Raw genomic sequence first — 12,607 nt, forward strand, 5'->3', positions numbered from 1 at the left:
ACACCCATATCTCTGTCACATGGCTGTGCCCTGTAGAGGTGCCCTGGTGAGTTGGGTCGCAGGGACAAGGCTGGCTCTGGGGTACAGGGAACGTGCAATTCCAGTGAGCACGGGTAGGCCATTCCTCGTCCAGAAACAAGACCATCCTGGGAGAAGCTGGATGGGTCTCTGGAAAGGAAACCCTGACCGCAGTGCGCGTGCTTTGAGTGACAGACCCCGTGGCTTTCTCCCACGCGGAGTTGTGGGGCGATGCTGATAGTTCAGGGTTGGTAGGAGGCTGAGGAAATGATACAACCACAATGCGAAAACTGAAACAGATTCTCCATCATCATAAAAACAGCATAAAAATAAATTGAGTGTGGCTGGACCATCCTCAACAGGGTGGCAGTTTACCTTGGTGGGACCCCTGGGAGTGGGGGCACCAAGTCATACAACCTCAGGGGGCAGAATGCATCCGACCTTGGCAGGAGCGATGCCTACCCTGCCCTCAGGGGTGTGGAAGGAACAGCCTGATGCCAGGACATGGGCACGCTGCAGGGGACATGCAGAGCAGGTCAAGTCCACAGGCGGGGTCATGAGCCCGACTGCACCAGGGCCGGTCGGGCTGGCCTGACATGTTGGTGCCCTTTAGTTCTGGTCAGCGATGGAATGAGGTCGACGGTTTCTTTGCTGACATGGGAGTCCATCTCCTCAGTCTAGTTAAAATGCAGAAAGCACGATTTACTTCACTGCTAGACAGCAGTGACCGGGCTGTCAGTTTCAGCCACAGCACATGGCAGAGCAAGGAGAACTTGACCTACGTTCAGATCTAGGGCAGTGCATTTTGTTTGTTGTGTATCTGTTTTGCTCTGTGAAGAATAGGCCATTAAATACACGCACACTGCAGCTCTTCAGAGGCATTTTAAATCGCCATTCACAAAAGTTAGCCCGACAGAGGAAGAGGAAGAGAACACAGGTGCTTTATTTGAAGGCTCTCACTTTCCAGATGAGGACTGTGACGTCGAGAGAGCCACATGAGTCATCGGAAGTCACCCCGCAGGTGGGCAGGCTGACCCCTGCTCTGGTCCCCGGGCCGTGACCGATTCTGTAGCTGTGAGTTACCTCTCTCAGACCTCTCCTCTCTACTGTGAACTCTCAACTGTTGTCAGACATGTGGAAGGAGGTGTCAGCCACAGCGACATCTGGCTTAACATGGACAACGTTCACTGAGATTAACCAAAGGGGGACCTGCTCAGAGCGCGGCGGCATACGGCACACACGGCCGAGCTTAGCCCTGCCATCCCAGAGAGCAGCGTTCCCCAGGGAAGGCAAAGGAGAGGCCGTCGCTGTTACAGATGTGTCCACAGGGTGGACAAAATATTAAAAAGAGGCAAACGCATGAGGGGAAAATGCAGAGTAAAGCCACAATGAGACACACTATACATCTATCACAATGGCCCAAAAGAAAACAAAACAAAAGCAATGACAACAGCCAATGCTGGCGAGGATGTGGAGAGACTGGCTCTCTTACAGGGCCAGTGAACGTGTACAAGGCACAACCATGGCTTGGCGGTTTCTCATAAAACTAAATGTGCAAACACCACGTGACTCAGCACTTGCATCCCAGGACATTTGTGCCAGGGAAGCGAAGGCCGACATTCACCCAGCAAGCTGCCCATCGACGTTCACAGCGGCTTTATTTGTAACAGACGCAAACTGGAAACAGCCCAGATGTCCTTCACGAGGAACATGGCTAAAATCGCAGGGGCTCACCCACAGCCAGGAGCACGACTCGGCAATGAACGGGAACAAGCCACTGAGGCGACCACCGAAACGAATCTCCAGGGAATTAGGCAGAGTGAAAAAAGCCTGACATCCCAAAAGGTGACACAGTGCACAAGATTACATTTTCCAATTGGCAAAATTTCCAAAAGGAAGCGGAAAGGAGTGGTTGCCAGGGATTGGGGCTGGAGGTGGAGAGGGAGGGAGTTATAAACGGGCGACAAGGGGGACGCTTGTGGGACGGAAATGCTGTGTCTTGACGGCCATGTGGGTTCAGGAACACATGCCATGCCAAGTACCAGTCCAACGGGGGAGTCTGGGTAATACCCATGATTCGTGACATCAGTGTCATTTCCCTGGTGAAGGTTTGGTGCTACAATCTTGCAAAATGTTACCACCGAAAGACCCTGGGTAAAATGTACACACTCTCTCGCTGTGCTATTTCCCACAACCCCTGCCTAGGAATCTACAATTATCTCCATAAAAATGCCAATAAGAAAGAAGGGGGAAAAAAAAAAAGAGGTAAACAGAAATTTCTTTTAGAAATCGCACGTGATCAGAGAGCCTGATGACCACTGTGGGTGGTTACAGAAATTAAAAAACCCAGGGGCTGGAAAATTAACCAGCAGCTCTCACAGGGAGACGATCAAGGCGCAAGTTCAATATTTAATAGGTCAGAAGAAAAGGCAAAGTTCTTTTCAAGCTGAAATATGGGAAACGCCAACAAATACCTTTCAAATCACAGCACAGAGCTGAGAATTACTTTGGCTGATAAACACGTGTGGTTAAAATGAGATGGCAAACTGGTGGCAAACAGCACCTCCCTGGCTTTGACGGAGGCTGAGGGGGGCTCAGGGTCAGGCTGGTTTCTCTCCAGGGAGCAGAGCCCTGCGTTGGCATTAGGAAATCACCGAATCTCCGGGTCCGTTTCTGAGTGACTATTTGTAGCACAGAAGGGGCAGCACGTGTACTTTGGGGGAGAGCCCCATGGTTGCCAAGCGACACCACCGTTCCCCCTGGACAGGAATCAGGCACGTCACACAAGGTGAGAGCGTCCCGCCCCATACTCACTTATTCTGCATCATGTTCATTATCACCCAGTCGAAAGGGTAGACGTTCTTCCCGATGAGATTCTTAAACATGATGAATGTTTCCATCAGGAAATCCTGAAAGAAAAACCAAAACATTGAAGCGGCCCGCCAAAAGCAAGATGGAACCCATGCCCTCCCCCGGGATGGCTGCATTACGAATGCCCTCCTGATGGGCAGCTGACTGAAAACACTCTGAAACGTCCTGAGGATGTGTTCCCAGGAGCTGTGCGTCACTACTTCTGCCTTCCTGTTTGCCTGAATTCCTCCTCTCTGGGAGAACTGTTCCAAATGTCCCTTCAGAAACAGTCGCTGGGCATGTCTTCTAATCTTCATAAGGAATTAAGTCCCCAAGATAACAGCTACACATTCATACTCTTTCTGCTATAGAAAACCGTAGCTTTACAAACATAACATGCAGGTCATTATTATTAATATTTCTTATATTTACTCGAAATCCATTTCTCGTTATGAACAGAGCCCACCCAGCTGAATATGGGATCTTATTGTCCATTCCTTTTCCTTATGTAACTTAACAAGCAGAAGGCTCAAAGAGGAACCAGACCATCTGCACATGCTCAGCTCGCCATAAACCGTCCGAGCATGTGGTCGCATTGCCCAGCTCCCTGGATGGTACCTACATCCCCATAACTACTCAGTGACGCCTCTGCCGTCCTGCTGATGGTCCTCTGAACTTCACTCCCACTCTGCCGCCCCCCCCCCGGCTTCCACACCGATGAGACTGCGCCTGGCATCGGGAAGGGGTAACCATTGCCTCGGGGCTCCACCCCCTGCCTGTCAGAATTAGGAGAACTTCTTGAGTCTGACAGCTTGGCGGTTGTTCTGAGCTGACCTGAACAAAACAAGCGGTTATCCTGAAGAGCACACATCCTGGTCATCTGCACGCGTCCTCTGATCTGGAGTGTCAGGGCCGGGGGGAGGCAACCGAGGACTCACTTAGAAAAGTGAGGCCATGGGCCGAGACTGCCGCCGGAGTGGGTGTTTCTCATCTATTTAATCTACCGAATCATAATTAGGTGCAGTGGCTGTGAAGCCCGAGGTGCTGAGCAGAATATAAGCAGCCAAGAAAGCAATTCCCAGCACAAAGTTCTAAACAAGTGCTTCTTGCAAAGAGGCACACGTTGAACTTGATAGCAACAATAAGCTGAGGTTCAAAGGTGAGATACTTTCTCTGCAGCCTTAATTGCAATGCCAGGCCCCCTACCATGAATGAAAACTCAGGGAGCAGTCATGATCGCCCTTTCTATAATAGAGACCCCAGCCCCGGAGACCTTGGCAACCCAGGCAAACTCAGGAGCGAAAAGTCAGCCCCATGTCCTCCAAACTCTGCTCACACAAGCTCCGGCCAGCAGGTCTTGAGTGGGAGTGATCTAGGCGCCCCCTGACACAATAAATGGCTTCTCTCCCTCGTTTACTTGTTGAAATTCATATTTCACTACTCGAGTTTCCCCACTTTGTCAAGAGTTTCACATTTTAATGATCAGGTTGGCGGCTGAGTGCAGTAATTGAGTCACATCTCTATTTGCATAAAATTGCTGGCTTTCTCGCTGATCACTCCTCAAAGCCTAATAATTGAGATATAGGGTCTGTGTTTATTATTCTGGGAGAGAAGCATATTTCCCCAACTCCTTTTTTTCTTCTTTCCAGGAAACACAGCCCCACACTTCATTAGCATGGCTCAGCTGTTAAATTTGGGTACTTTGCTGATCAAACGAAACGCTGCATATTGTGGGAAACGCGGTTTGCAAGGCTTCCTTGTCGGTCTGCATAACTGACTAGCCGAGGCGGTAGTCCCCACCGCTGCTCTTGCCAGAACAGCTGATGTAGCTTAACAGACCAGCACACTGGTATTTCCAAGTCAACAAGGGGAGATGGGAGGCTAATACAGAGTGTTTTGTGAAAATTTCATTTTCTGATGCCAAGCCATTCCTGTTGCCTTTCTTCGGTTGATTATCGACAGCATTTCCCATAGACTAAGTGGAGAGCTCCAACAATGGATATCGATGTATTCCATGGGAAAAGTCTTCTTGTCATAAACCCATCTGCTTCTGTCCATCCCTACCCTCACCCACTTGAATAAATGGTCATCCTCTCTCACCTGAACTACCCATCTACTGATATCCACTCTTGTCCCTCGTGGTCCCTACACATCACCCAGAGTGATCATTTCAAATTGCAAGCCCAGTCAAGGCACCCACACTTCTCCAGCCTCCCACTTAACCCACGTCTCCAGTGGTTCCCCAGTGTTCTTAGATTAAAGGCAAACTGTCTTGACTCTCAGAAGTGGGAAATCCCCACTCTGCTTTGTCAAAGAAATAACTGTTTCAGACAAAAACCCTCAACAGATGCTAAACTCATCAGATGGAGGATTGTTGGGGTAGAATAATTGCTAACATTCTGTGGGTGCCTAAGTATCGCTCAAAGATGACATGACAATTGCAAAGCTGCATGTATCTTCACAACGGGGAGATCTGACAGTCACCCCCCTTTTAACCAAGCGATCAAACATATCATCATCATCATCATCATCATCATCATTATCATCGGCACTCTCAGCTGCCCAGTGGACCCAACAGGGAGTGCTTCCCACCAACTCTGAAGCGCTCTTGTGAAAGGATGAACTTGAATTTTAGAGAAAGCTTCCAGGTTGCAGGGCACACAGAGGGATGAAGAAACAAAAGGGAAGACAGTACAAGGCAGCACTCAGCAATTCAAGAATGGCGATAGGCTGCAAGATGATTGGCGTGTTGTCTTCAAAAAATTAAAAAAGCAATGTCTTGAAAGGAAGAAAGAAGTAGGTGATGGATTTGTTCCAGAAAAAAAGGAATCAGGGGCAAAAAAAAAAAAAGAAAAGAAAATGCATTAGGTGAACGTGGACTGGATTCTGAATTGAGGACACCCCTCAAGGACGACAAGGAGGATGGGGGAGAAAGGAAGTCTGAATCTGTCTGGGATGAGGGGTGGTTGTGATGCTCTGGAAGAGCGACGCGGCCACTGGAGACTGTCTTCATTCTTGGGGGATGTTTGTTGGACCATTCAGGGGAGAAGGCATGTCTGACATACTTGCAGGGTTTGGTGTCTGGATACAGAGAGATACACAGAGGAGGCAAACCTGGTGAAGTGAGTGCTTGCGACCAACGAGTTCAGGTGAGAAGAACAATCGTGTTCATTGTACGAGTCCCTCAGCTTTTCTCTATTTTGGCAATATTTCATGATAAATAGGGGAAAGAATACAAGAAAAACTGGGAGAGCTGGATCGAGACTGATGGACTGTATCAATGCCAACGCCGCAGTTTTGATATCAAAAGTGTAGACACTCATTGTACTATAGACGATGCCATTGGGAGACGCTGGGCCAAGGGCTCAGGGGACCTCTCCGTGTTATTTTTTGCAGCTGCATGTGACCTTCCATTGATCTCAAAATAGTTTACTCAAAAAATAAATGTTTTAAGGATGATTTTAAAACATTTAAGGGAAAATATCAAACCAAGGACGCAGAGAGTTGAGAACAAAGAAGCAAAGCACACAGAGCTTCTCAGCACCCGCCGTGGGCGCCTGCGCGGTGTGATGTTGCAGCCCCTCTCAAGGCTCATCTCAGCCCCGTGCACTCGCTGCTCCCCCACCTGCTTCGTTCTTCCTCCGATTCCTCAATATTCCACAATTCTCTCCTTTAGAGCAGGCTTCCTGGCCGCCTGACTCATCGCTCTGGCTGTGTACAGGGCACGCCGCTTTGCAGCGTGGATACCTGGGTTAGTTGGAAGGACTTCCTGCATCACTGTCCCGTTCACCACTAGACTGTTGGGCAGGAGAGCGGGACCTGGCGGCCTGCCCTCTGTCACTTCCTCCCCGGTGCGAACACAGCGTCAGGGTCCAATAAGCAGCTACTGAGCAAACTCACTGTAAACGGACTCGGCACCGCCCAGACTCACCATCCAGCCTAGAGAGCCTTCATTAAAGCTTCATTTACAAGGAAATGGTTACGGAATAAAGAAACAGATGTTCAGCCAAAAGCTCCTCCTCCCACTCAGGACGCTCCGCACGGGCTTGCGAACACCCGTTGGTGGCTGTTTCACATGGAACTCAAGGCTCTCTAAGACCAGGAATGCAACAGCGGAAGGCCTCCCGGGCAAGGACAGTCACCTGCCCACCGTCCTTGCTTTCCTAATTCCCACAAGCATTCTCACTCACCATTTCTGAGGCAGGAAATGTCACTCTGGACCAGCTCAGTACAGGCTGATGATCGACTGGGATGGCTAAGTTCAAAAGGATGGGGGAGGGGGTGTGTCCACCTGGCGCGACCAGGGCAGGTGTTGGGTAAGGGTTCTCGGAAGTGGTGGGACTGAAATTGAAGGAAGGCAGGTGGGCATTTCAGATCGAGGGACCTGAGAGCCCAGAAGCCTGCCTGACTCGGCTCCCTAGGCACCCCACAAGAGGAGAGAACTGGGGGAGGCCACAGGGAGAGGTGGAGCTGCACAGGAGCACATGGCCCACCGTGAGTCCACATGGGAGGTGACAGGGACGGCAGCACCCAGGTTCCATCAACCAACCACCGTCCTTTATCCTATAGTCACTCAACATTTAACCAGCAAGAATGACTTCTGCCTACATTGTCCTGTGTACATCACTGTTCATTCACTCAGTCACTCAACAGACATTTCATAAGGGCCACTTAGTGGGAATCTGGGACAAGTGGCAAGACAGCACAGTCCCCTGGAAGGTCCAGAGGACTCCTCATCACCTCCGATCTCACTGTGGAGGTTCTGTGCACGTTCTCTGCTCTGTTCCTGACTCTGACATGGGGACATGTGTGAGCTGGCATCCCGCCCCACGGATGTGCATCTCCACAGCAGAAGAAGAGTTTAAAGGGCCTGCACTCTTCACCATCCTGAAAGGATGGTCTCTATGGTGAGAGTTTGGATTGAACATGTCCATTCTTTTTCTTTTCTGGATCAGTCCTGCGTGGTGCTGTGCTCCATCTTCTCAGTGCCTTGGGGTCCAGGGGGTGATTTGAGAAATAAAAGTAACAGCTCTGTGGCATGTGACTTTGGTGTCGAAGATAACCACAATTTTGTATGGCAATGACTCACCCAACCAAAAACAGGGCTGAATTTGACAACTTGAAGTAGCACTTGTTACAAGAAAGTACTCTTGAAAAAACTGGGCTCGGTTGTTTTCATGTTGGAATATTAACTAACTTCCAACTATTTAACACAAAATGACCTTTTATTTTTGTGACAGGCAATCAAAGTAGAAAAATAATCAGATACTCTCTATGTATAGTTAACGGAAGGGAATACATTTTACAAAGGGTCTAACAATAATAAAAAAAAAGGTTTACAATCCTTGCACTGTGAATTTGTGATATCCAAATCACAAATGCCATTTTACATCGGAAGTCAAATCGCCTGCAAATAATTGATATTCTGAACTGCTGTGTCTCAGGCAAAACATTGCTTGGGAAGTGAGGACCACAAACTATAGTAAGAACCAGCTTATCTGCTCTGCGCAAGGAGAGTGCACACGCTGGACTTCGGCAAACGACAGGTGCCCCTACACACCATTCTGTGGGCTCACTCTGCACAACACCCCGAAGCTTCCCCGCCAACAGCACCACGTCCTGGCTCACATGAAATATTTTTAACACGGCGTGTGTGTGGGTTTCGATCATGTGACTGTTCTGATGAAGGGTGAATTATTCACTGGAGTCCTAAGTTCTCAGGCTGGGTGAGGCTTGTCATTCTGCAAACGTCATTATTCAACCTGGAATGCCAGGTAGAAACTGTTCACAGAGGGGCAGCCACAACTGTCCTCCCACTGACCGCAACAGGGCTGAGGGATCCTGTTAAAATTAAATGGTGGCAATGTCAACTACAATATGCATGTGTATGTGTATATATTGAGTTGTTGGAAAAGTCATAATGCATTTTTGCAACGAAAAACAGAAAAAAATATGTCATGACTTTTCCAACAATCCAATATATAAATGTGTATTGTATGTGTATATAAATATTTGTGTGTGTATATATATATATATGGTAACAGGATGTGAAATACAGCATAGGGAACAGAGTCAATGGTATTGGAATGGCTATGTATGGTAGCAGAGGGGTAGTAGGCTTTTAGGGTAATCACTTTGTGAGGGTGTAAATGTCAAATCACTATGTTGTTTTGTACACCTAACACTATAAATTAATTAATTAATTTAAAAAGATTCAATGGTGGCATTAAATGGTACACATATCAAATATGATTCCACGATGCCGCAATGGCTATGGCTAAAAGATGACAGGACACAACGTGATATATATTACATACATGAGTATACCGCTACACGAAACAGCTCATTAATATTAAAAAAATATCTAGACACATAAATATATACACATTCTTGTTCCTTGACTTTTATTTAAGAAAACTTTCTGTGATTTTAAGGTATGGACCCATTTTTGTTTTCCTTAGAAATTTAAATATAAATACACGCACACCTACATGGCGTCGCTTATATTTTAATTAGAAATAATCTTTTGGAAAAAAATCTTAAACTGCATTCTCTTCTTCCCATCCCTTAATAAGATAGATGGAAAGTGCAACCAACCTTGTTCTGAAAACACTCTTCTGTATTCTATAGGAATCTAGGGGCCTCAGAAATGGGGTCTGTGCCACCAGACACATTTCGGGTCAACATCTAATCAGAAACTGCCAACAAAGTTGGCTGCAGCTTGCGGAGGACATCTGCCATGTCCATGTGATGTGGGGTTCTTAGGGAGGCAGCTCGGAAGCGATCAATCCCCCCGCTGTTAGGTTTTCCTATTTAAGCTAGATCATAGTTTCACTGAGGGTGACTAGAGACTTATCTGGAGAATCACTGATAAACATCCATGATTAGAGCTAATTAATAACAGAGTACAATTTAAGGCTGAAAAGGCTCAATAAATGAACAGGAGTTAATGGGAGACTAGCCATGGGTAACAGCTCCAAGTTTTCAATGAGCCCAAAGCACAGGGCAGGAAACTGTGACCAGAGCAGGGAAGAGATTTCTCTGAGTTTACACCGAAAGTCCCACCCCTGTTCAGCACCAGCAGCAAGTCTGCCCATCAGGACCCTTGCGTTAGACACATGGCTTCAGTTAGACCTTCCCAGGCAGCTTTTCAAATCAACTGGGGGCAAATCTCGATGCAAAATCCTACTTGCCATGAAAATATTCCCTCCAGTGTTTTGCCTAAAATGCTGGCCCCAAAACACAGGTGTGTGAAAAGTGACCAAGTGAAGCTTACCACAACGTCAGTCCTCATTTTCCCAAAAGTCTTGATCAAATGGGCATAATGATAATCTTCCATTTGTCGTAAAATAGCAGTCATGCAAGCCACGAAGTTGCCCTGTAAATGAATCAAAAGGTACAGTTAGACGGGAAAGAACGACACTCGTGGGAAAAGTTGAGATCAGCTAAGAGTCCGCGATGGAAACATGTCAGGGAGAAGCAGTGGGGTCAGGGGGGCCCCACGTTCTGTCACCCCTGGCTGGCCAGCATCAGGTGACCAGTCACTTCCAGCCTCACAATCTATTTTTATTTTTTCCTTTCCTATATTTCCTTCTCTCTGATTGCACTGAACTGAATGCTTCCTGACACATGGGTGTCCAGGCTGGAAAAACAGCTTTAAATATTTCTGCATGAAATATGCAGACATTGAAGTCCAGTGAGCTCTCTGCCACTTACGTCTTAGGCTCACAGGAAACTCGCAGCCCTATTACCAGGCAAAATGTGGGTGCAGCTCTTCCTCTTGGGCCACGGCAAAGAGAGGCCTTTTATTTCTCAAAATTCTGCCTGCATCCCCCTTGGCTTTTGGGGACAATCGGCACGGACTCCACAATGAGTTATGGTCCAGTTCTCCTGCCCAAAAAGGATGTGAGGAGCAGCGCAGGCTCATCAGAATGTAAGATGGGCGAGACGGGATTTCTCAGAGCACACAGAGTCGGGAGGAAAGGAAAAGGAGAAAACAAAAAGCGAGAGTCAGAAAGTAAAAAGCCTAAGCAGTTAGCAGATGGAGGCGGCCACCACGTGGGTGGCTAGGTGTGCACGAGCGTGTGTGTGTGTGTGCAGCTCTGTGTGTGTGTGTGTGTGTGTGTGTGTGTGTGCGCGCGCGCGCGCGCGGTGGGTGGACAGTTGGCTAATGGCTCCATTACCCATGACCACAGCGTATTACTTCTGGTGTCCATGCCTAACGACATCTTAAAAGCTTCCCTTCCTCATAAACATTTTCCCCTATATTAATGACGTTTTAAAACACAGGACATATATTTTCTCCCATTAAATCAGTACAAGTCTGATAAAATTATAGGGTGAGACATACTTTCAGACATGTTCCTAATTTTTCCCTATTCAATGAGTTCCCAAATTGCATTCTTTTACTAACTCTACTTTCACAAGCAAAATATTTGAATGCCTAAATGTCTTTTGTATTAATTTGAAATGCATGCTCTGCAGTGAGATGTTAAAGTCCAATACCGTTCCAATTCATTTTATATCTATAGTATACATATATGCTTCCAAATGAGTCCTCAAAGGATGCATTACGTAAATTGAACAAATACAATCATGATAATATGGTATCTTCCATTTGCCTAGAAATGTAAATTATTTGTGAATAATGATAATTGCTGAGATTTAGATTCCAAGTTGGTGTTCAGGGAAAAAGCTAAATAATGCTTGTTTTCCATTGGAGGGATGATGTGTGACATAGCAAAATATCTATCTATCTATCTTTTTATGTGTGTGTTCATAAATTCATAAATATTTTTTTGAAATTCATAAATATTTGGCATCCGGTTGAGTTCAAGAGAAGCCACCTCTGCCTCTTCTTTACACTGCAAGATGCAATCTTCCGGGTCATGGTCTTCATAATATGACACTGACCAAGTTACAAGGTGTCAAGAGCTGTGCCGAGGCCATTAAAATCCTGGCCCCAGTTCAATCATGCCACAGTCTCTTCTGGTCCCATTTTATAGGCTGTGACACTGGGCTGAAAGGTGTTCGCCTCAGAATGCGTACATGGCAACACTGACGGTGAACCCAGCACCGCCGGCTACAAGGCAGCGCTTAGCAGCTATGCTCATTTGTTTCCCTCTTATCCAGATGCACATTTTAATTCTTTTTCTGAGAACTCGGAGGCCACTGTTGCTCACCAACATGAGGTAGATTCACTTTCCCGCATCCTGAAGTCTTAGAGAAAGCGGGAAGAGGAAAAGGAGAAGGTAATGGCCCCAAAGGCGATGCCCCACCTTCCACCCTGACGGAGCCGGCTGTGACCCAGGTGCCTTCTCCACCAGACAGGAGCTTTCGTGAGGAAGAAGAAGCCTGCATCAGCCAAGGTGCCCCTCACAGGGGCTCACATTCATTTTCTGCAGGTCACAAGTGGTAAACAATGGCAACTTGCACGTTAGAATCACCTAAACCACAAAGCCAGTTATGTCTACTCAGAAGCAATATACCGATGTGCTTCACTTGAAATATCAAGTTCAAAGCAGGACAGCAGGACGCCAGAGAGGACTTGAAGATGCTGGGGGCATGAGCACGGAGCACAGTGCATCAGGAGTCTGGCCAGATACTCGAGCAGGTGACACGAACACACTCCAGGTAGGGAGCATGCCATGCAACGCCGAAAACGCATGCAACACAAAGGCGGGGGAACTGACACGATGCAGCAAAGGAAAAACTAAAGATAATGGAGAAATTTCCGTTA

The 12,607-nt window shown here is 47.3% G+C and overlaps 1 protein-coding gene across 1 annotated transcript in view; it reads right to left on the reverse strand.

The window, feature by feature from the left end:
• Positions 1-12,607, reverse strand: part of DOCK1 (dedicator of cytokinesis 1) — a 461,498-nt gene that overhangs the window by 173,241 nt on the left and 275,650 nt on the right. The window contains exons 28-29 of the mRNA XM_019654186.1: positions 10,145-10,246; positions 2,833-2,927 (exon numbers count right to left, since the gene is read on the reverse strand). Coding sequence (XP_019509731.1) covers positions 2,833-2,927; positions 10,145-10,246 — 197 coding nt within the window. The remainder of the gene's footprint in view (positions 1-2,832; positions 2,928-10,144; positions 10,247-12,607) is intronic.

The sequence above is a fragment of the Hipposideros armiger genome, unplaced genomic scaffold (assembly GCF_001890085.2).
Source record: "Hipposideros armiger isolate ML-2016 unplaced genomic scaffold, ASM189008v1 scaffold_216, whole genome shotgun sequence".
NCBI lineage: Eukaryota > Metazoa > Chordata > Mammalia > Chiroptera > Hipposideridae > Hipposideros > Hipposideros armiger.